The sequence below is a fragment of the Pteropus medius genome, unplaced genomic scaffold, assembly GCF_902729225.1.
Source record: "Pteropus medius unplaced genomic scaffold, Ma_sr-lr_union100, whole genome shotgun sequence".
Lineage (NCBI taxonomy): Eukaryota > Metazoa > Chordata > Mammalia > Chiroptera > Pteropodidae > Pteropus > Pteropus medius.
The window spans coordinates 8,317,689-8,343,142 of record NW_024349519.1 but is presented as its reverse complement, the minus strand read 5'-3'; the positions used below and the strand labels follow the sequence as shown (position 1 = coordinate 8,343,142).

The following is a 25,454-nucleotide window of genomic DNA, read 5'->3' as shown; positions in this document are numbered from 1 at the left end:
AGGCAGCCACCACATGATCCACTGATAAATCTTAGCATCATTGAAAGTGGGAAAACAAGAGATATTACGTGCTTCCTGGTGTGATGAAATAGGAAGTTCACAGTACCACCTGTGAAGTATTCTTGTCAAAAATTATTGAATATGAACCTGTTCAAGTCTCTAGAACCAATCACCAGTTATAAGAAGTAAATGGAACAGAAGAAATATTGTGGATAGGAGAATATTTAAATGATATCACCATGAAAAAGTAATCAGCCAAATCTAGAATATAGGACTTCCTTCAAAACTAATCATTTGATTTCTCCAACAAATCAATGGCATGAAAAGAAGGTGGTGGTAGAAGAGACTTTTATAGAATAAGAGACTTAATGGCCTTGAACAACCAAATGTAATGAGGAGATCTATGAACTTGATTGGAAAAAAAAGTTATATCTACTTCCACTAATTCTAACTAAAATTTAGCACTGCCTTCAATTATGAAGTAGGCAATAAACCATAGCAGCATTCAAAGTACGCATCGCTTTATCACAAACAAATGTCAGATACTTCAAATATTTTTCTATCACATTACAATCATGTGTATGTGTGTGTGTGTGTGTGTGTGTGTGTGTGTGTATCTGATAATGTTGTTTAAAGTCACCATAATTTTCAAATTATGGCACTGTTGAGACAAGATGCTTGATCTTGTTATTTAATGCATTAATAAAGAAGTACATATAGTGATGTATCACGATTTTTAAAAAAATATTTTGATAAGAATTCTTCAAAATAATTAGTTTCACCTCCAATCCTATGTATTTTACTTTACGCACTTAAAAATGCTTCTAAGAAAGGGATGCTATACTTCTCCCACAGGCACAGACACACTCATACATACAAATGTCCAGGACCTCTCTAAAACTATGTGTATCCACCTACCACTAGGAAAAACATCACATATGCCCAGGAGCATGGAAATTGCAGTTAGACCACACTGCTCTATATCACATGATTCAATCAGTCCTTATAATTTTTCACAATATGCCAACTCCAACAAATAGAAAACTCCATTATCTCACTCTCATTTCTCAAAATTAAAACCAAGCAAATAATAGGATTAAATAAGCAACTTTATGCATAGATATCTAGGCACCATTCTAGCTTATCCTCAATAGTATGTCGGATCATTCTGTACTCGTTATTATTTTATCTATCCTGCCCACCTGAGCTCCCCATTCGGTTTCCCCTGCTTGCCACCAAAGTTCTCATGACTGCCCTGCTATCCTTGCAGAGTTCTCCTTCCTTATTCCATACCAACTATAGGGATTTGCTCGTGGGATCGACCATGGCTCTGGTGCCTTAAGAGCTGTATAACTTTAGGTAAGCCACAAATTTTCTAAACTTTAGTTCCATCATATTTAAAATAGCAATAATAAAGCTTAAGCTTACACATTCTGATATAACTCCTTCTTCTGATCACTAAGCTAATGTAGAATATATAGTAATATATACTATGTAGATATCATGGTTAAGGGCTTGCAATGAACCTAGAGCCACATTATCCAGGTTCTAATCTCAGTTCTAGCACTTACTAGTTATGTCCTGTAACAAAATACTTTACTTCGCTATACTGCCATGTTTTCATCTACAAAACAGGAATAGAAATGGAACCTGCCTCATGGGATTTTGAGAAGTTAAATCACTTAATATATGTAAAGATTTTCAATGAGGAGCTAGCAAATCCCTCTTGGTATGCTGGCTGTCGTTTTACATATATGTAGTGCTTAGAACAATAAACTGGTATAAAACATTTAATCGCTATTATTAATAAATTGGAAAACCATCAAGGACAAGAGATATTAAACATTAGAAATTAGATAGGTTGATTTACCATGGGATTTTTTTTTTTGTATTAAGTTTTGATTAAAATTTTATTAAAGGAAAAATGATCAAAAAGTAAGTTACTTACCTGCCAGAATCATGGAACAAAAACAGAGGAGTCTTATGGCCTTCGTGGTCCCAGAAAAGTAACACTTGTTCATGGTATATGAAGTATTTATACAAGACAATTGGAATAGATTGTTTTGGCCTTGAATTTTTTCTACAGAGCAATGAGGCCAAGAACGACTTCTTGAAAGTCTTCCCACAAGATTACCAGTGGTCGTGGCACTACCGTGTAATGGAGAGACACGAGATTAGCATACAGGTGGACTGGAGTTTAATCTAGCTCTCAGTTGGCTGTGGTAGCTGGATGTGTCATTTAACCTCTAAGACTCAAGGTTTCTTTATCTGTAAAATGGATATAATACCTGCCCTGCCTATTTCCTAGGATTGGAATGAAGATCACAGTTATAACATTACCATAAGAAGTCAAATGTCAGCGAAAAGTCAGCTTCTCATTTGACATGACCTAGGTCCTTTGGCCGACTAAGGGAATTAAGGACTAGGTAAAAGAATTTGCAAATGAATTACAATTTTTTTCTTTCCAGACTTTAAAATTTCCAGTTTTATCAGTGCTTTAAGCTATTCCTAGCTGCCCCAAAATTTCAATCACCATACTCTAGGGGTCAGCATAGTACGTTGGGAGAAAGAATTTGCTGGAACACAACTCAGGTTAACCAAAGACACAAAATTTTATAACCCATCAATATAGAGAGTCATCCTACATGTAAGCAAATGGGCAACTGCATAGGTGGCGAAATTTAGGAAGATATCTTCTAGTGTTCCTCTCATCCACAAACAAAACAAAACATGAGAATTTTTCTCCCAACCAAAAAGTCTCAGCTTTAGGGTTATAAAGGGCTAGAAGCTGTATTTTTACTAGAAGTAATTTTAAATTAAGAAAGTGGAAAGAAAAAGCTTATTTAACTTTTTTCTAAGTGGAAAGGAAGGATCCTGAGAGGAGAAACCAAAGGACTTTCCATGAGTCCATCTACAATAATTGACTGGATTAGTTAATTACCAGCAGGAATCCAGTAACAAGGGAGGAGATAGGAGGGCAGTTGACATCAAACAGTGAAAAGCACAAGAAAGGAAAAAAGCAAAGACAAACTTGTCTCTCACACTTTTACAAGAGAATATCTTAATCACCTTAAGTGGGAAACTGAATCTGTTGTCAAATGTAGTGATACTTCTACTGGTAGCTTGCCAAGAACTCAGTTCCTTGTAATAAATTCTGCCTGGACACAGCGGAATTCAGAATGGAATAAAGGAGTTCAGAATTCCAGCATCAAAGAGCAGGGCCCAGATCTGAACGAAAGCTGTACCACATCTCCATGATTTAAATGGGGCTGCCAAAGTATGCATGGACAGAAATCTGCACGTTGACTACATCATTGTACTGTTTTCCCTTTTTGAATTCCTGCTGGCAATCAAAAGCCTTAACAAACCTGAGTCCTTGGTTACAAAGATAGGACAGAGAAGATAGATTCTCTAAATGAATTATGCTCCCATAGGCTACAGACATTGAAAAATCCAATAAGTAGAGCATTTGCATTTATCATCCACTTGAATATTTTTGTTGATAAACTAATCACATTTATTTTTTCATCTGAGAAAGACCCAACCAGAACCCTTGAGAAACTGTGGCCCACATTTTTATCAGAAACTTTCAACTTTGAAGCATGACTTTTCACATGGTTAATGTAAAACGTCCCTGTAGATAGTACAGATGAAGTAAAGGAGCTTGAATTTTAGCCATTTTCCAATTATGTATATTAGAAAATGCAATAAACTACATGAAAAAATATTCCATACACTTAAAAAATTGTCAAGTTCTTATATATCTGTGGTATCTATATTCATGAATCAAAAAGTAAGACATGACATACAACAAATTTGTCTCTATAGGGAAAATGAGAGAATATTTAAAATTCAGACATAATGGGAAAAATCTTAGATACAAGAAAATCTTAAAATGATTTATTCTCAGTGTGACTAAGTAAGAAATGGTCAATAACACTTACTATACAGTTATACGCAGCACATAGTTTACTAAAATTTTAAGTCTGTGCTAGGGTCAAACTTAATGTGTTTTCAAAAAAGAATTTTTGAAATCTGCATTATTGGCTGAAATTCAGAAAAATGCCTAGAAATATTACTTGCATATATGGTATTGCATATGTATAAATTGTAACTAAGTTTTTAAAAACAAACCAAAATAATGGTAATTTGTAATAAGAGTATAAGAAAATTATAAGAGTAATAAGAAAATGTGTTCAAATTTGCTGTGATAAACTTAAAATTCCAATAACTATTTAGCTCATATAATACTTTCTGTTGGATAGCAAATTATGCATAACATATATTAATGTTCTTTATCCAACAGGTATACTTAAAATTCCCATCTGTATTTACATATTTTAATTATTTCCATTTGCTTTACACATTCAAAAAGAGGACCAGATGCGTAAAAAGAAATTTATGCTATGATCATCCTTAGTTGCAATAACCTCTCTAATTCCTTAGGATAAAAAATTGCATGGTTTTGTAAGCTTTGTAGACTGTTTTAAATCACTGTTCATAATATGAAAGCCTAAGGACAAATCAGATCTCTCCCCGAAAGTTTATTAAAATAATTTATCTTAAAATTCCAATTAAAATAAAAATTTAACATCTTAAATATTTACTGTGGTACATGTTTACTAACTTGATTATAATCACTTCTTTGTGACAACCTCATCAACAGATTATGCTGATTATATAAAGCATCATATTTTTTATACAAGTTAACAGTGAAGTTCTATTTTAAGCATATATAAACAGAAATCCTAATATGTCACATCTCTCATTTTTCACATTGACATATAGATCAGAAACATCCATCAATTTCTACGGTTCAGCGTATTAAGTAGAAAAACCTGCTTGTGAGAGCATTCTGGATATTAAATCTAAATAAGAAAGATATTGAAGTGGAATATTCAGGAGATAGTCTAATGAGGAAAATAGCTGGATCTCACAATACAACAAATATGAGGAAAGAATGTCAGAGCTATATCAGGAATCGCTTCAAAATTTATCCTTAATATACCAGTGACTTGGTGATGGAGAAATGAGAAATCTGATAGGTGACAGCATTTTATTTGTCATATTCATGTTAATAATATGATCAGTCCAATACATATGCACATGCGTACACACATTTCCCTTTTCCAGACTATTACATAACTTAAAAATCCTCTTCATAACATTTATATAGTTTCCATTATGGATATTTCCTAGGGATATGATTTCTTCTCAGAAAACAAATTTATGAAAGGTATATTTATTCTTTCAAAAAATATTTACTGAACATCTACTATGGGGCTGATGTTGCCTAGATACTGGGGACACAACACAAATCCTGCCCTCACAGATCAAGCAGGGTGATAAGTGCCATGAATGGGTACTTCCTGGGAGCAGTGGGAGGGCACAGAAGACCAACTCATCCACAAGGCACAGCTCTGTCTAGTAACACTCAGGGGCTTTAAATGGGTTCTAGTAATAAGACATCAATGTATTTTTAGACAGACTCTTCATTTCACACTTAGTGTTTTCCTATCACCTTTACATTTCAGTTATAGCGGCAGGCTAAAGCTGTTGATATCCTTTGTATGTTTGTTGAATTCTCTTCAAATGTGTCAATTATTTTATCAAATAAAAATAAATGACATAGATTGAAAGTAAACTGTCATCCTTTGTCAATTCCTAGCTGAAGAAGGGGCTATATCACTAACATGAATTACAAATTCCATTCCAAATTTCCAATGCAGGGAAAACAGAGAGGAATAGACGGATATAATAGAACATCCTTTTAAGAAGGTACAAACGCATCCTAACACAGTTCACATTTATCTTATACTGACCTGATAAGGAGGTACTATTGAGTAGAAGAGACAAATCACAACATTTAACTTTCAGCAAAAAATCTACTGGAATGTTTGCTGTTCTTTTACTTTTTTTAATACTTTTTCTGAAGTATATCCCGTCAGTCACTTTCATACTTTTGAAAGAAAGAGCATAAGGGCAACAAAAGTACATGGATCTGAGAGTCATTAACAAGAACGGCAAGTTCGCCAGCAACCCAGTTTTCAGCACTCATCTTCCCCACCCCGCAACCCTCCACCTCCCCAGTGCTACTTAGTTTAGTACTGAGCTGCTCTTCCTGCAGCACACTGGGATAAACTGTGCTTTTCATGAACCCCATCTGCTGAAAGCAACATAAAGACAAAGGTGTCAGCTTAACATTTTACTTAAATATGTTACTGAAAAAATCTAACTGAAAAGTTACTTAACTCCTCTTGAACCACACTCGCACCTTGATAGTGGGAGCATTTATGAAAGAAGGAGGGAGGGAAGGAGGAAAGGAGGGAATCACCACCAGAACTTAGGCTCCCTGGGAGAACGGTCCTGCAAGGTCCCATTGAACATGTTCCATTTCACTTTTCCAAACTTAGCAATGTCCCTTCTAGACTGATATTTTAATATACTGTCCCCAGGCACAGGAAAAAAATATTCATTTTACTGAGTTTCAGTCAAACTTTAACCAACCATCCTGATATTTCCCTTTTCTGAGTCAAATCATTCACAGAACTCATTCAGGATCATTCTCCAAAGAAAACTTTATGTAACAGGGAGTCAAATGCTTTTTTAAGTCAAAATGTATTTAGTGACACCAGGAACAGGAAGCTAGGAGAAAAGTATACCTATTTGGCAATATTCCTCCCACTGAAGCCACCTTCCAGCTTACCCATCACATCATCTAAATGTTTACAAACTAATTGAGTATATTTTTATTCATCTTAATAGAAAGGTAACACCTGGTGAACCAAAAAATATTTACTTTCACCTGCAGGATAACTAATACTAAGAGTTAATTAGAGCCATGAATATTGCAAACTTATAATACTGACAGTCGCTGATGTTCAAGTTAAAAGTCTACTTGGTTTTCCAATCATTCACATCATAGTTGTTATATTTAAACATTAAAGATACATTTATTTTCCAACAGTGTCTCTCTAATCCTCCATTTCAAACACCCACCTTTGTGTTTACCCAAAGTCCCTCCTTGGAGACTTAACTGCCCCATCTATGATGGGGTAACGAAAGTTTCAAAACTTTCCCCCAATCGCAATTACCAATTCCATGTTCTACTGCCTCATTTTTGGTAGTAGGACATAGTAAGAGACAGTCTGCTAAACAAATTCTTGCCAAGTCACATGAGTCCAAATGAGTGTGCCTCTCAACCATGTTTCACCTTAACCAAAAAAAAAAAAAAAAAAAAAATACTAGCCCCAAAGTGTGACTACAGTGACATTCCAGAACACTCACTTTTTTCCCCAATAGTGCACACTGCAAGGGGCTCATTTGTCTACCTCAGTAGAGAGGCTCTAAAGAAATGTTTTTGTTTTTATCACAATAGTATCAGAGTAAAAATTGAAATTACCAAATATCCAACAGCAAGAGAATAGCTAAATAGATTATGGTGCAATAATATGAAAGATGATTTTGCTATTAAAATCTGTCTGTAAATACTTTTTAATAACTTGAGAAATATTTATAATACATCTTTAACCAAAAGCAGGGTTTAGTATAGTTTACAATTTTCCAAATTTGTAAATTCGTGTGTATAATTTTCTCTGAATGTACATTTTGAAAAAATACAAATGTATTTCTAATTTCTAACCACAAAAACAGAAAATAAGTATTTTTATTGAGAAAGTTACTTTGTTTTAGTATTGCTTTTCCAATCCTTGGTTAGAAATCCTAGAAGCAGTAAAACAGTCAGTATATATAAAGTACAATTGGGGTATATAAAAAATAAATCCTTAAAAAATAGGATTCACCAAAGGTTTTTATGTCAATGACCTCTAGCCAGAAACTATTAAGGAAAAGACTTTTAAAAGGTAGACTTATTAGGTAACGAGAAAGAGTTGCAATGGAAAAAAAGGAAGATTATTTTCTAGTCTGGTGAAAGGCTGTACAGCATTCAGTGTTTTACAAAAAGAAATTGCCATTAGCACCTTTATTAATTAAGCACTTTATCAGCTGAAGTGAGAACTTGATACTTTCAGGGATGTCATTCAGTGAAATTTCTCACTAGGGCAGGCAATTCACATATATGTGTGAAAGTCAAGCAAAGCTACAATAAAGTGAGAAGACATTAATTCAAACAAAAGATATCAGTTTAGCTAAGCAAATACGACACCAAACCCTGGTGTGGATGTGGAGCAACAGAAACTCTCATTCATTGCTGGTGAGAACGCATATTGGTACAGCCACTTTGGAAGACAGCTTGACAGTTTCTGACAAAAACTAAAATATCCTTACGATATGATCCAGCAATAGTGTTCCTTGGTATTTATCCAAAGGATATGAAAACATGTCCATACGAAAGCCTGCACATGGATGTTTATAGCAGCTTTATTCATAATTGCCAAAACTTGGAAACAACCAAGATGCCCTTCAATTAGTTAATGGATAAACTCTGGTACATCCAGACTATGGAATGTCATTCCGTGCTAAAAAGAAATAATTTACCAAGCCATGAAAAGACATGGAGGAAACTTAGACGCATATTACTAAGTAAAAGAAGCCAAGCTGAAATGGCTACATACTGTATCATTCCAACTATGCAACATTCTTGAAAAGCCAAAACTATGGGGATAGTAAAAAAATCAGTGGTTGCCAGAGGTTTGGGAGAGAGGGACGAACAGACAGAACATAGGATTTTTAAGTAAGGGAAACTATTCTGTATGATACTCTAATAGTGAATACATGTCATTATACATTTGTAAAAACCTATAAAATGTACAATACAAAGAATGAACCCTATTGTTAAATATGGATGGCTAATAATGTATCAATGTAGGTTTCATCGGTTATAACAAATGTACCACTCTTGGTGTGGGATGTCGGTGGTAGGGCAGGCTGTGTGTGTGTATGTGTGTGTGTGTGTGTGTGTGTGTGTGTGTGTGTGTGTGTGTGTGTGTGAAGGAGGGACGGAAGTATATGGGAACTTTCTGTACTTTCTGCTAATTTTGCTGTGAATCTAAAATTGCTCTAAAAAATAAAGTCTATTAATTAAACAGGAAAAAGCAATGGGCTGACCTACGGGACTCTGAAGCCTGTAAAGGACATACATTCAGTGCCTGAACATGCTGCCTAATCTGCCCTATTGATGAAGGGGTCTGACAGCATCTAAATTATGCTTATGCCAGTGACTGAAAGGAGGTCAGCAGGCAGTAAACATATCAGGTGGTTCATTTTTTAATATAATTAAAATATTATATATACACAAAACCAAAACCACGAAATAATTTAATGTGTTAGTAAACTATAAATAAAAACCGGAAATAAACCAAGGAAGTGAAAGTGCAAACAGATTAAATCCAATTCTTAAAATCAGTATCTATCATAGAGAAGAGGTTTAAGCACTTTTGCATATTAATGCTAATAATTTCGGTTGCAGTGTCCTACAGATTTCTATTGACTGGGGAAAATATCAGACAGAAATAGAAATTTTTGATGGCAAAAAATAGATTCTGTTTACCTCACCTCAGCACATTTTAAAAATAAAGGTGAAAGGGCATTCTTTTTTATATGAAAGAGCAAAATTCATTTTCTCTGTAAGACTGTTGACAGCTTTTATTTTTCACGTAGTTTCACTTGATTCAACTACAGCAAACAATGCTTCTGAGCTCAACTTTTCCAACTTTTCTTTTCTATAAAAAGAAAAGTTCATGCTGATTCTTAGTCATAGCTTTGAAGTCATACTTGTATTTTTCCTGTATACCCCTTATAGTAAAAGAGGAAAGTTTTCAATTCTTTGAGGAAAAGAAAAATCCGTTTTCTATTTTTTAAGCCAGTATCATCAAACAGAATTGTGAGGCAGCAAGCTGTATTAAAAGTATATGGGAACAAAAGAGAGACAAATAAAAAGATAAAATCAATTAAAGAAATTCTAAATAAAAATGTGGAATACAAAAGCGGTCAATGTAATTTCAACAAACATTTCATTCAAGGCTTGAAAAAAAAGAAAAAGCTTTGACTAGCCAATCTAGACAGAAAAATGTGTTCTGGCACTGAAGGATAAAAGAAGTAATTGTCACTGCTTTGGGAACTTATGGAACTTTTAAGATTTTGAACCAATATAAGTCAGTTCTTTGAAATTAAGAAGGACTTATTGAGGCCACAGATGAGATTGCACTGAAGAAGATGCATAAAGAACAAATTTGTTCATTTAGCAAGCATCTTCTAGTATTAGGCCTTCAGGATTCATCAATGAACATTACAGACCCCCATCCTCTCACCCCTCACACCCCCCCAAAAATAAAATAAAATCTCTGCTATGGTAAAGGTTATGTTCTATTTGGAAGAAGGCAGAAAATGAGCATTAAACATAAGTAGTGATATGTCAGGAGTTGAAAATGCTATAGCAAAATAATGGAGCAGAGTAAGGGTAAGTGAGATACGGGTACTGGGATGAGGAAAGAGAGGGTTGCAATTTACACAGGTGTGTCCAGGGCAGGCTGCATTAAGAAGGGGACATCTGTGCTCAGATCTGAAGCTGGGAGGAAGGGAGTCCTTGTAAACAGCCTGCGCAAGAGTCTGAGGTTGGAACATGCCTGATGTGGACCGGGAGGGTCCCAATTCAGAACGTTTACAGTTACTGGTAAGGCCAGACATGCACTCTGAAAATAAGAGATCAGCTAAGGACTAAACACAAAAACAAAAATGATCAAGTTTCAAGAAAAGAAAAAATGAAATAGAGTAAATCTCAGAGGATTTCCGAAAGTACTGAGGAAGAGATGAGAGTTTAAATGGTCCTTGAAATGTTTCTAAGGTTTTTCTTCCCACGGGAATAAAGTCAATGATCATAAGCACTTTTAAAAGTTACAAAGCAGTTACAAAGATGAGAGATCACATCCTACCAAACGTTTAAAAACAGAAATGTTAGATGATTCTCAAATCTCTTGCATTCTAAAATAATTCAGCCCTATTCCATGTAACCTCTCTAGCAAGTGGCCTAGCCATCTCTTCCAGAAAGTGAAATCTACTTTGCTGTTCTTTCCCATTCTACATGCCTTACTCCACTGAATGCTGGCTTAACTCTCACAGTTCCTCAAAAGCTTCTTATGTTGCTTGTATATCCAATGTATACATTTTAGTTATTATTATTTTATTTTTGCTTATTTTGTATTTGATATGATTAAACATGGTCACCCTGCAATTTTCTTCTCCTTTGGTTTGCCTGTTTCTCTCTTCCTACCATTTCGTTCTCTCTTCCTCCATCAGTTCCAAAAATACAAGGCTAAGTTCTCAGCTCCCAGTTTTCTTCAGTACTGTCTTCAATATCTCTTCTCCCATTCTTTCTTAAAGCTACTCAGACCAGGGTTTCACTCTACTATTCCACCTAATATGCTAGGTAACTAAATAGCTCCATTTCCCAAACAACTTGAGTTTTCTCCAGTTTTTACAACTTAATAATGATAGTGCTCCTTTTCATTTTTATATTTGCTATCCCTGTTTGGATAACAAAATATTCAGTCCCCCTGTCTCTGACTCCCACTGAAATGCTCACAGTCATTTCTCAGTGCTTCAGATCTCATACTGTATTCCAAGGCTCCCTGAAGCACCACAGCAAACTCACAGGGCCTCAGGGGATATTTTAAAACTTCAAAGGAAACACATCTCTCAAACACAGCACAAAGTACTAGTTCAAGTTAGTTCACAGTTTCAACGGTAGACTGCACTGCTCTCCTTCATTGATGTCATACTTTTGCAAAGCTGGGTTTTTGGTGTTTGTTGCAATAAAAAGTAATCACTGCAAAAATCAACATGGAACAGGACATGAGTGTGCTGACGACCAAAGAGATTCCAAGGTTTAGAAGTTGTGTAGTGCCCAACAGACACACACATCCCATTAGAACGTAACTGTGGTTATTTCAGAATGAAATTAAATATTAGGGTTTTTCCCTAATATTTAGGGAATATAATTTAGGAAAAATAAATGTCTTAGGTTTTCAACTTTCCTAAGTTGATAGGACACAAATATTTATTAAGTCGTTTGGGCAAGGCCACTGAATAAGTAAAACTATTTGGTATTTCTTTTAGCCTAGGATGGCCATACAAATGTGTTGAGACACTAAGGGTGACAAGAACCAAGAAGTTTGGGAGTCTCTGTCTCAGTTATTATCATAACTGACATCAGCAGCAGGTGGCACAGTTGATCACTCCCTCCTCCTCTTCATGATTCCTTCACTCAGCTTCTGGGACACACACTTTCTTCATTTTCCTTCTATCTTACTGGTCCCAGCCTTTAATCTCCTAGCAGTTTTCTACTTCTTCTCCTTAAACTCTTACAATTAGGGTACCCCAGGACTCATGCCTTGGCCTTCTTCTTTTCTCAATCCATAATCTCTCATCCAGTCTTATGGCTTTAAAGACCATGTATGTACGAACAACTTACAAATTTATATCTCCAGAACAGACTTCTTCCTTAAGTCTGAACTCAAATCCAACTACCTTCACCACATTTGCACCTGGATGTGGAATAGTCACTTCGAACTTACCAATCCCCCAAAATACCTCTTTTCTTCCCATTCCCTGCTCCACCAAAAAACAAACAAACAAACAACAACAAAAGACTTTTATTTCAGTACAGGCAACATACTTCTTGATGATAAGGCTATGAAACTTGGGACCATCCTTGACTCCTCCCTTTCTTTTAAATGCTACCAATCCAACTTTTGTCTGCTCTACTTTCAAAATATATCCAGAATTTAGTCACTCAGAACTCTGAAATAGCCTCCTAACAGTCTAACGCTTTCTGCTTTACCGTATGCATTCTCAACAAAGCAGCCAGAACGATCTTTTTAAAATGTTAAGTCAGATATCATCATACTCTATTTAAAATTCCCAATGACATTACAGTTGACTTAGAGTCAAAGTCAAAGTCCTTGGCCTACATAGAGCTTTGATCTGAACATCTACTCCAGCCCTAATCTCTGAGTTCATCTACCATCATTATTCTCACTCCACTCAAGCCACACTGGCCTACCTGATGATCCCTGAACACGACCTTGCCTTAAACCCTTGTACCACTTGTTCTCTGCTTGGAATGCTCTTCACTCACATAAGCACTTGCTATCTCACCCTCTCTTTCAAATCACTTTTACTGGACCATCCTATAAAATACTGCAATCTCTACCCTATCTCAACCCACAAACCCAATCCCTCTTGCTCAAGTCTACTTTATTTTATTCCATGTCATTTCTTATATTCTAACATTCTATATAATTTACTTTTATAACATAGTGACTATATACTGTCTTCAAGCCCTGGAGGCTTGCAGATCACTATTTTGTTCACTCGAGGTGCACAGAAGAATTCCTGGAATGTTAACGAGTCACTAATTATATGTTGAATGAATGAATGAATGAATGAATGAATATGCATGTGAACTTGGGAATCATCTCATCCATTTTCAAGGCTTAGCCACTATGTACATTCTCCAATGATTCCCAAATTTTAACTCCAACCCATAACTCATATATATTCATCTGCTTACTAGAAATTTTCCCTTAGTTGTTCCAAAAGAACTTCAGATTGATTCAAATGTTTCAGAAAGGAACCTCACACTTAAACTTACTACATTGCCTTATGCATTAGTTATCTTAGCCTGCCATAACAAAATACCACACATTGGGTGCCTTGAATAACAGATATAGCTCTGGAGGCTGCAACATCAAGGTGCCACTAGGGTTGGTTTCCAGAGAGACCTCTCTTACTGGCTTGCAGACTACCAACTTCTCCCTGTGTCCTCACATGGTTTCAGAGAGTGGGGGAGTGTGGGGGCGCGTATCTCTTCCTCTTCTTAAGGATACTAGTTGTATTGGATTAGGACTCTACCCTTATGGCCTCATTTAACCTTAATTACCTCTTTAAAGGCCAAATTTAGAAATACGATCATATTGGGGTTATGGCTTTAAAGTATGGATTTGGGGGTGGGAGGGATACACAATTCAGTCCATAACACTCTGCATTCCCTATTTTCATGAATGAAAGATTAAGAATGCCATTAGCCAAGCCAGAAACCTGACACTTATCCTGGACTTTTTTTTTTCATCCTCATTAGCTACATCTAATGAGGTACCAAATCCAGTCAGTTCTACCATCTAAATACCTTTTCTTTCTATCCCTCTATCTTTGCCCTTTGACAGATGTTTATTTTTCTCTCGGGCTCCTAATCTACCCTCCAACCAACCATCATCCTGACACCTTCCTCCATCCCTGCACACTACTGACAGATGATCTTCCTAAAATGCACCTCTGATCTTAAGACCCCCTAAGTTAAAATCACACAATAGCATCTCACTTCCTAAGGATAAAGCTTCAGCTCAGCAGTATCACCTACAAAGTCTTTCTTGTTGTCTTCTTTACCTTTACCCTTCCCTCTCAGCACCCCCTCCCTCTTCTCACTTTATACTTCAATCACATCAAATTGCTCACAGTTTCCCAAACACAGTGTGATTTGTCTGTCTTTAGCCAGAGCTGCTCATACCACCTTACCAGTGTTAGATTTCCTTGCCCCTCTACAAAACCCTGTTCATCATCCCATTATCAGCCCATTCTGTATAAAGGTGTTTGTTCTTTATACAAGGCAACATTTACTTCCTCTGTTAGAGATATTAACTATTGTAATTGCCTGTTTGCATACCTACCACCTGTTGACTTCATCCATAAGTGCCTTGAGGAGACTTACTTGTTACTAGATCTTTGTATTGTTCCCGAGCCTAGCAAAGATTTGTAATCTCAACGCAAGTTTATACAATGAATGAATTAATGAATTAAGTCAGTGGAGTTCACTCTGAAATTTTTCTCCTCTGACAATTATTCTTCCAACAAATCTACAAGTCCTTTATTCTCCTGCTTTATTAAGAATAAGAAAATGGTGCTGGGAAAACTGGAAAGCCACCTGCAAAAGAATAAAACTAGACTGTTGTCTATCACCACACACCAAAATTAACTCAAAAATGGATTAAGGACCTGAATATAAGACCTAAAACAATAAAATGCATAGAAGAAAACATAGGAAAGAAACTCAAGGACCTTGGACTTAAAGAGGATTTTATGAATTTGACCTCAAAGGCAAAGGAAGTAAAAGCAAAAATAAATGAATGGGACTACATCAAACTAAAAAGCTTCTGCTCAGCAAAAGAAACCATCAACAAGGCAAAGAGACAACCATCTAAACAGGAAAATTTATTTGCAAGCAACACCTCCAATAAGGGCCCAATATCCAAAATATACAAAGAACTCATACAACTCAATAACAACCAAAAAAACACAAATGATCCAATCAAAAGATGGGCAGAGGACCTGAAGAGACACTTTTCCATAGAGGACATATAAATGGCCAACAAATATATGAAAAGATGCTCAACATCGCTAGCTATTAGGGAAATGTGAATCAAAACCATAATGAGATACCACCTCACACCTGTTAGAATAGCTATAATTAATAGAACAAGTAATAACAAATGTTGGAGAGGATGCGGAGAAAAAGGAACCCTCATACACTACTGGTGGGACTGCAAACTGGTACAGCCACTATGGAAAACAGTATAGAGGTTCCTCAAAAGACTAAGAATTGATCTACCATATGATCTAGTAATCCCTCTACTGGGTGTTCACCCCAAAGATTTGAAAACCCATATCCAAAAAGATACTTGCATACTGATGTTCATAGCAGCATTATTCGTGGTGGCCAGGATGCAGAAGCAACCAAAGTGTCCTACGATAGATTGGCTAAAGAAGCTGTGGTACATATATACAATGGACTATTACTCAGCCATAAGAAGAGATGAAATACTGCCATTTGCGACAACATGGATGGACCTCAAGGTAATCATGCTGAGCGAAATAAGCCAGACAGAAAAAGTTGAAAATCACATGATATCACTTATATGTGGGATATAAACTTAAAAGCAACAAATGAACAGGACAAACAAACAGAGACTCATGGACATGGACTATGGACTAGTGGTTACCAGAGGGTAGGGGGTGGCGAAGAAGGGGGAGGTAGACAGTTAAAAGGGGTCAAATATAGGGGGTAGGGAGAGGGGTGAAGTGGGTAAAGGGGATCAAATATATGGTAGCTGACGGAAACTGAACTTTGGGTGGTAAACGCACAACAGAATATACAGATGTCGAATTATAATGTATACCTGAAAATTATGTAATTGTATTAACCAATGTTACCCCAATAAACTTAATTTTTAAATATTTTAAAAAGTAAGAGAATGTTGAATAAAAACATTGGATATTCCCCCCTCCATTCACATGCACCCCACATATACCTCCTTTGCTTGGCTCTAAGGAGGCTATAAGCAAAAAAGAGATGAACTTCCAGCCTGGGAAGTAATATCTTAATGGAAGAGGGACCAGGGAGGAAGAAGTTGGCTCTTCTCTGGACAGGAGCTCCACGTTATGAAAAGATCTGAGTCCTAGGGTGAGATAGAGGCTGGTCCTGTTGGCGTGTTTCACACATCCCGTGAGGAAGATGCTTGGAGACCCAACACTGCTCCTCCGTTCAGCTCAGAACCAGACACCTGGGTAGCAGTATGATTGGCAGGGACGAACCTAAACATTGTCTTTTTTTAGTGGCATCTATTTCAAGAGGAGGGAAGCCTAGATATCTGAAAACTTTGTACCCTGGGTGACTCCATGCTTTTTCATTTTTATTTTCTTCTCTTTGTCTTTGTACTCAGTGAATGGGTCACTTCATTTTTCAGATTCATGTGTTAAGTACTGCTCAATTCTATTAAACCATGCAAATACCTAAAGTTAGATCTGGCCTCAATGCACATCATAATTCACATAAAAATCTATCCAAGTTAATTACCAAAAAAAAGCAAGAAGAAGTAAGTAACACTGAATATAGTTTCCAGGGATTTTCAGTCTTTGTTTTTTTATTTCTTCTTCATATAATAACCTCATAGGGCTGTTGAAGAACCACCTAAAAATATCTAAACCCTATATTTTCCCAAGACTCAGCTCAGTGAGTTTTCAAATGATCATATCTACCAATGAAAACACAAGTAACTAGTAATGTGAAAGACAGTCTTAAAAAATTATATATGTTGACACTCCCAGGTTAAAATGAATGCATTTCTGAGCATACACTGGCTTAATATTTTAAAATCAATTTTACAATGTCCTAAGCATATATTGTTAAACACGCACCACTGATTTTGAACTTAATATACTACATTAAAGCTTTTTAAAAATGTAAGTTTTAGAGTGTTTATTCAATCAAAAATTATGTGCATCACTGAACATTTACTTAAAGTTTTAAAGTTGTAAGGATAAAAATGCCCAACCTGTAAGAATTCTAAAAAGTCATAAAGATGTAAGAAACATTTCAGAAGAGATCAAATAGACGATTACCAGACTAAAAGAAACACTAAAACAATTAAGAGAGAATACAAATAGAAAGAGACAAATAATTACAAATGAGAACACAGAAGTACTATATGTAACACAAATACAATAAAGTATCAGAGTGAAATAAACAAATCTCATAACACATGTAAACACAAAACACAGGAAATGTGTTAGAGCTGCGAGTACTGCAATGAATGGTCACACATTGCTATTGCCCTAATCAGAACATTTCAAATGTGTTTTTCATATTAGGAGAAAAATTATTCTCATTTATTAATTTTTTCATTGTGTTAAGTCACAAAAACAGACTTTGACCAATACTTTTTTACTAGTCAGGGTAGACTTATAAAAACAAAACAAAGGAAGATAAAAAAAAACCACCACCAAATCTCTGTGGCTTAAGAAATAAAAGTTTCTCTTTCACATATCACAGTCCAATGTAAATCACACATACATCCTAGTGTTTGATACATAATAGGCAATGACTATGTTAAAAAGACTGAATGAATAAATAGAGGGAAATGAGAAGGGGAAAGGAGCTGAATTTATCTGTCATTATAGGAAAAGGCCTCTGTTAGTCAGCTTGGGATGCTGTAATAAATTACCATAGACTGGGTGGCTTAAACAACAAACATTTATTTCCCACAGTTCTAGATGCTGAGAAGCCCCAAATCAAGGTTCCCGTAGATTCGGTGTCTGTTAAGAACCATTTGCAGACAGCCACCTTCTTACTGTATCCTCTTCACATGGCAGAGTGAGAGAGAGAACTCTAGTCTCTTTCTCTTCTTATAGGGACACTAATCCCATCATGGGATCCCTACCCTTGTGACCCCATCTAAACCAAATTACTTCCCAAAGGCCTCACCTCCAAATACCATCACATTTGGGGATTAGGGCTTCAACATAAGAATTTGGGGGTGATACAAACATTCAGTCTATATCAAGTTCCTTTTGAGGTACTCACATAGTCTCCACCTCACAGCTCCTTTAGGGTCTTCCTCAGCTCTTCTGGTGGTGATCACATCTATGACTGAGTGAGAAGAGGGGTATAAAAGCTAGTTAGTTCAGTCTAACACAGGACGCTGATGGGAAATTCTTGCCCCAAATCTCACGGCCAGGTTGACCAAGACTTTGACAGGCCTACATCACAATTCGAGCTCATGTTCTGCCCAGTTTTGCTTTTCCCCCCTACCTTCCACAAGTGTTGCTACCTAATAAGCATTTTGTATCTCAGATTCCATCTTACTGTAAGCCCATCTGCAATAGTTGAATAAGAGACAAGTGCAAGTAGAAATGAGAGACCTACCCCGTCGCAGAAGACAACGTGCTTTAGATAGACATTTGATCTCCTTAGAAGGAATGCCATATTCCTACTTCTTTTTCTGGTCTGAAAGATTATCTCCTTATGGTTTCATGGTACACAAAGATTTTGCCCATTCACTGAAGGCTGTTAATAGCATCTCCTAGGATTAACCATACTCAGTGTTTTGGATATCATCCCAATTAAATGAACTAAAGCAATTTAATTATTGCATTTGTAACTTTGATTTAAAACTCTTTTGTGCTCTACTATTGTTGCTATAATATTGTTGCTCTGTCTTCTATTGGTACCAAATCCACCCTGCTGTCTAAGCTTAGCCAAGTCAATCACTCTCACTGTTCCATCAGACGAATGAATATTTACCATCGCCGAAGGTGTAGTAGAGAATATCACTGCCCTCTAGTGGAAGTACTGAAGACTATTCTACGATTATCTCCCAAAGAATGGAATTTTCACAGGTGGGCTCACAAAGAAGCTTGAGAAGTAAAAAAAATTAATCCAGAAAACTATCTTCATTTCTGTGTCTTGACATTTAGTTGGCTATATTTATTTAATTTCCATTTTCTTCCATGCTTTCTTATCTTTAGAATAAATTCGGCCACTCTCGATTCTTTAAAACACTGATCCACTAAGACATGGACCTCATCGCCCAACATTTTTAACAACAAAGCTTCCAAACTCCTTTTCAGAAAGGAAAAACAAAAACAAAAACAAAACAAAACAAAACTAGAAATAGCAAAGCATTAAAAAACTGAGTTGTAGATAACTATTTTTACTTTAGTTCTCAAAATGAATTCTCTTTTCTGGGATATGCCAATAGACAAATATTTGAATTGCTGTTGCTTTTTCTCCTCTTTACTGGATAATTCCATTAAAACAGGGACTAGGAATAAATCTTTTATGTACCTGCTTTGTGTAACTGGCTGAGTGCTTATATTTTCTTCATGTGTGGGTGAAATAGCATAAAAAGCCATGCTAGTAATTCAATTTTTAAGAACTTCTGTGAATTTCTTCTGTCTATTCTGCCTTCTTAATGTAAAGGAAAGACTATCAAGCAATCATCCCTTAAAGAGAAGAAACAGTACAAAAATGATCAAATCAGACTACAGACTAAGGAACTAGAAACACTTAGGTTTCAATCCTGACTCTGATTCTTAAATCCCTCTGAGCCTCAATTTCCTCATTTGCAAACTGTAAATAATTATGTTTAAGGAGTTGTGGTGAGGATTAAATGAGATAACTTATGTAGAGCTTAAGCATGGTGCCTGGTACATAATAAATGCTGAGATATTTGTTACTATTATTTCTAATCAACTAAAAAAATAAAGTATTTATTTTTAAAAAGCCAAAAAATTATGTTGGTCTAGGCAAAATTCACTCTATTTGGTGTCCTATTAAGATCTCCTAAATAGGTCATTTTCCAAGGAGATCCCTCAACTACTCCAGTTTCTTTCTTTCTTTTTTTTTTAATCAATGAAGTTTTGTTTTTTAAACTGATGAATTAAAAAAAATTATTTTATTTTATTTTAATTTGTTTTCAATTAAAGTTGACATTCAACGCTCCAGTTCTTTTTTACTTTTGAAACCAGCTGCTGTTGCCAAGTCCCTGGGCACATGCCTGTTCTCACTTCCAACCTCCGCCTCAAGCTTGCCTTCTCAAGAGAGTTCTCTGGCCATCTCCTCGATCTCTTCTCCTTTTCCACATATATACTTGTTTCCAACCCACCATATGCACTCGTGGTCCATCTCCATCTGACTGTAAATTTTTTAAGAGTGAATATAGTATCCATCTATTCATGAATGAATATAGTCTCATAGTAAGTGAAAATGTTTCCTTAAATCTCTCCCTTGTCAATTAGGTGGCAAAAACTCCCGACAGATTCAAATATGAGATTGAAGAGAACTTGGTTTCTTCTCACTCACTGAACCTCCTCATCCCACAAAAGAATGAAGTAATCACATCGAAAAAATCAGAATAAGGGTTTAGTCATCTTGATCAGGTGTATTCCAATCAGAACTCTTGAGAAAGGCAATCTCATCTCTCAAGATTCTGAGACTTTAGCTCACCAGGTTATTATAGCTTGATTTATTCAAGGAAAAAAAAGCATAGATATATCATACCAATTTTATCAAAAGTTTACCTATGTCATGGTTAACTACAATCATTACATATCATATTTCTACACTATATCAGTTTGAAAAGCAATATTTAAATAAATAATTATTAGAAATCAAGTTAAAATAACTAAATATTGAAAGTAATCTATTACAATAATAGTAAAAATAAAACCCTCACAGGTTTCTGAATACTCTGAAATATAACATTTCTGCATTGAAACGTCATAGATCTTTAAATTATTATTATTACTGATGACATAAATCCAGCTTTTTAGTCAAATGAATATTTGTTGATGACATATACTGAAATATTAAAAAGGGGCTTAGTGTATAATTCCTACAACTCTAGCAATAAAAAAGAGAAAAAAATTTTAAAGAAAAAATAACAAGCAAAATTGTTCATGATCTTACTTCTCCTAGAACAAAACACAGCTTTCTTTGTCCCTATTCTTTAGCCCAATTAATACAGCAAATAAAATAATCTTCCTGAAATGACCTTAGTAGACCTAAAGATTTTTGTTTTTCTTAAAAGAATGCAAAATAGTGCAAAACACACTTGATTTTGAAAAGCCATAAGAGAATAAAGCCACCATTTCTTGAGTATTTTGTATATGTCAAGTATTACGCTAAGAATTTTTTTATAAATATTATTTGATTTAATCCTCAGAACAGGATTACTATTGCTATGTATTCATTTTACTATCTCAAGTAAGATAATAACTCCTGAAGTCACATCAAAAGTTTTGTAGCTGGACTCAAGTCTATCTGATTTTAAATCTGTGTTTTAGTTACTGGTGTAGAGCTTTCTAAAGTTCAAGCTGTGTGCTAAACAATCTACAAACTGTACCCATAACCAGTGATGCAGCATTATTGTCCATTCCATTTCTCCTTTCTAACGGCCCTGAGTTACTCATTTTCAAACAACAAAGTGTATATTTCTTGTCATTTTGGTTTAGGGATTTTAGAAAGAAAAATTCACAATCCTAGGAAGTAAAAAAAAAAAAAACTAAACTAAATCTCAGTACAAAATTATTTTTGAAGCTTCCACTTAAGATCACTTTTTAAAAAAACAATATTCAATATGCAGATAAAGACAGAAATTGAAATATAGACTTCTCATATCCCTACCTCCCACCTAAAGTTGCCAAATTTCAAAAACAAAAATACAGAACATCAGTTACATTTAAATTTCAGGTAGAGAATAATATAGTGTATGTTCCACACATACTTATACACATACATACTAATACTGAAAAAAATCATTCATTTATCTGAAACTCAAATTTAACTGGGAACCCTATATTTTATCTGGCAAACCTACTTCTACTCTACTCCCAGCCTCACCACCAAATTGCTCAGTAGAACTCTCCACATGTCATTAGGGTCTCATTTGGTAATGAGTCTCACCTAATGACCCTTTTTCATTTCCCCATCAGTGATAAAAGGGATGTTTTGAGGAATATTTAAAAATTTGATTACAGTCTATTAGTTGACTCGTACAGCAGAACCAATGCACAGAGAGGAGTGGGAATCCTGACTTTACTGGTAAACTCTAGTTAGGAGAAAAACTATTTTTGTGATACTGAATTTGAAATTACACATTCTACTACTAACATTTTATTGTAAAGGTAATAAAGCCAATGCTAATCAAAAAATAAAGAAAAAAAAAAGGCTTGATGAGTTGTCCAAGCTACTCATAATTTTAAAAGCAGTCTTTTAAACATTGATATCAATAGAAGTTTCTAAAAAATTTAGTTGCAATGTTGCTCAACACTGAAAAACACCATTTTATCTTGCAGTAGTGAAATAGTCATCCTGTATTTTATCTGGCTTTGTTGAATGACAACACACAAATATTCATCAAATCTCAATTTTTAAAAAGTGACTAAAATTGACCTGAGTTGTTTATTGAAAGAAAAGCAATTTCGGTTTTGGAAGATAACATCAATATAAATTTAGATTCCTCTTTTAGTGGCAAACAATTCTCAAAGGAATCAAATTTTCTAAGTAAATGTCAAGTGTGCTCTCTAAAGCACTATTAATCAAATTACATAATTAAATATATTCTGTGCTTTGACATATTAGGTTTGGGACCATTTTACAAACTGAAGCTTTCCTCCTCTAGAATATGAATGAGTTAATCAGCGTAAGTGCCAAGTAACAAGACCATTTTGATATAGTTTAAAGTAAGTGTTCTCATTGTTTCAAAGGAGCACCAGCAACATATCACTTTCCATGCTTATATATGGGTCCATGCTGCTCAGTGGACTAGGAACAGGGGAGGATCTCAGTGAGGCTTCCATCAACAAATAGGCTAGGATGTTAACTACAGCAGGTATCCTAGTCAGGTTAGGCTGCTATAACAAAATACCATAGGCTGGGTGGCTTAAACAACAAACATTTATTTCTCACAGTTTGGGAGGCTGGAAGTGTGAGATCAGAGTTCCAGAATGGTCGAGTTCTTGGTAAAGTCTCACTTCCTGGTTTACAAATGGTCATCTTCTTGCTGTGCTCACGTGGCATAGAGAGATCTAGCTAGCTTTCTGGATTCTTCTTGTAAGAGCTCTAATCCCTTCATGGGGGCTTGACTCTCATGACCTAATTACATCCCAAAGTATCCATCTTCAAGTTGAGGATTACGGTCGTAACATATGAATTTGTGTGGGACGGGTGGAGGGGGAGGGAGACACACATACGTGCAATCCAAAATAGCAAATGTTATGAACTCTATAATTTAAAATACTTAAGCATAGACAACACGATACTCTTCAAGTGACACTGTAGGAGTAGTTTGTTGCCCTAATGAATAAGGCACACTCCAGGCCTTATCAGCCAGCATTTAATCAGAAATATCTATGCTCCAAAGGTTGCTACTACTAGCCTTTCTGCTATCATTATCTCAGATCAATACCAAAGGCTTGGTAAACCAACATAATGAATGCTAAAAAAAATTTGGTAAAAATGTGTGGGCTGTTAATCAGATAACAGATATTCAAAATAGAATTCTCAGTGATGAAATCAAAATATATAAGGTGGCTAAAAATAATTTACATTTATTTTAATCCTCAAATGAGAGAATCTAGTGAGCTCTTCACTTTTTAGAAAGGCTTTCAAAGATTGATTCTGTAACAAAACTGGGTACAACCACTTAAGAGTCTTGTTGTTTGATGCTGATTATAAATCTAACTGACTTCTGTCTTTAAACTATTGTCACATTTGCCTTGAGTAAGTATCTTGTGCTAGGTCTTGTCGGAACACACAAAATGACAGAGAGCTAGGAATTCACTAAGTGTACAGAATGGACTGTATGAATTATTTTATTTTGGCTTATTAATAAATGTTTGTTTAATGGATGACTGTATGCATGACAGCACTGGGTCTGAGTTTTTTGCTTTCTTTATAGCTCGATAGGAAGGTTGGGAGGTGAAGGGTATAGTTAACCCTGACCACCTCTAATTATTGTTAGCTATTGTTGTTACCAAAGAGATCTCATAGTTATACTTGACCAAATTGCTTAGGGCAAGTCATAGCATCAGATATTACTGGGATAGGACCTAGGCACTAGAATTTCTGGGATACAGAGAGATCTTATTCCAAACTACCAGCTTCCTTCTTTTCTCAGAAGGTTTGATTGTCCTTGGACTGTAACCAAAATATCCCCTAGTCACTAGCCACTGCTGGACTTTGCAAATAAAAAAAAATAAAAAAAAAAACAAGGAGTAAAAACCCCATAAAGCTTTAAAGTCAGTGTGAATTCAATGTGCCTTAAGGCAAACATACAGAGTAAGACAACACAGTGAGAGTATGTGAAAGGTTTGCATGAAAAGAACCAATACTTGCCCTTTCTATAATCTTCTGTTCAATGTTGTATAGGGTTTTGTCTTCTTTCTTGTTTATTTAGAGCTTGTAAACTGTTAACATTCCATATTTTACATTTCTTTATTTTAAAAAAGAAGCAACTGAAAGGGAAGAGAATGGAAAAAAAATAAAATAAAAGCTCTCAGTTAACCAACATGAGCAATAAAAGCTTACTTAGATGTAAAGTTGTAAAGAGCAAGGTGATTATGAGAAAATCTTGTGTTTTCCAGTATTCATCCCTAAAACATCATTTCATCCTTTAGAGTATCCCCACTTCCTGCAGGGAAAGAGGAATTATACTCCTATCTGTTCCCTTCAACTCTGTTCTTAAATGGATAAAATTTGGTAAAGCAAAAATATCAAAGCAACTTAGGAAAGGAATAAAGGTCTCCATAGCGACACTGTAGTCCCACCCAGGCAGAAAGGATGGAAGGTGTGACCTTGTCTTACTAACAGAGGACAAGATGTGGTGCTGAACTCCTCTAGTGCCATCCTTCTTTTCTCTCAGTGGGAGTTGGGGGAGGTGAGAGAAGAGCGTATCATAGTACAACTATTTTATTCATTACTGTCACCCTCTTCCCCGATCTAGAGATGATCACTTATCACTTATCTACTACATTTATAATTTTCCTGCTCCAAACAAGCTGAAGTACAAATTAGCACACCCAGTTAACCCCGAGACATGTCATTCCTAAATTAAGAGTCTTTCAATAATTTCTCAAGAATCTGTATAGTCTTAAGAATAAAAATT

General features: G+C 35.5%; 1 protein-coding gene across 1 annotated transcript in view; it reads right to left on the bottom strand.

The window, feature by feature from the left end:
* The window catches only part of LOC120618278 (maltase-glucoamylase, intestinal-like), a 190,603-nt gene that overhangs the window by 70,949 nt on the left and 94,200 nt on the right, over positions 1-25,454 (bottom strand). The window contains exons 2-3 of the mRNA XM_039882321.1: positions 18,371-18,436; positions 1,949-2,148 (exon numbers count right to left, since the gene is read on the bottom strand). Of these exons, the coding sequence (XP_039738255.1) occupies positions 1,949-2,021 (73 nt within the window). The 5' untranslated portion in view covers positions 2,022-2,148; positions 18,371-18,436. The remainder of the gene's footprint in view (positions 1-1,948; positions 2,149-18,370; positions 18,437-25,454) is intronic.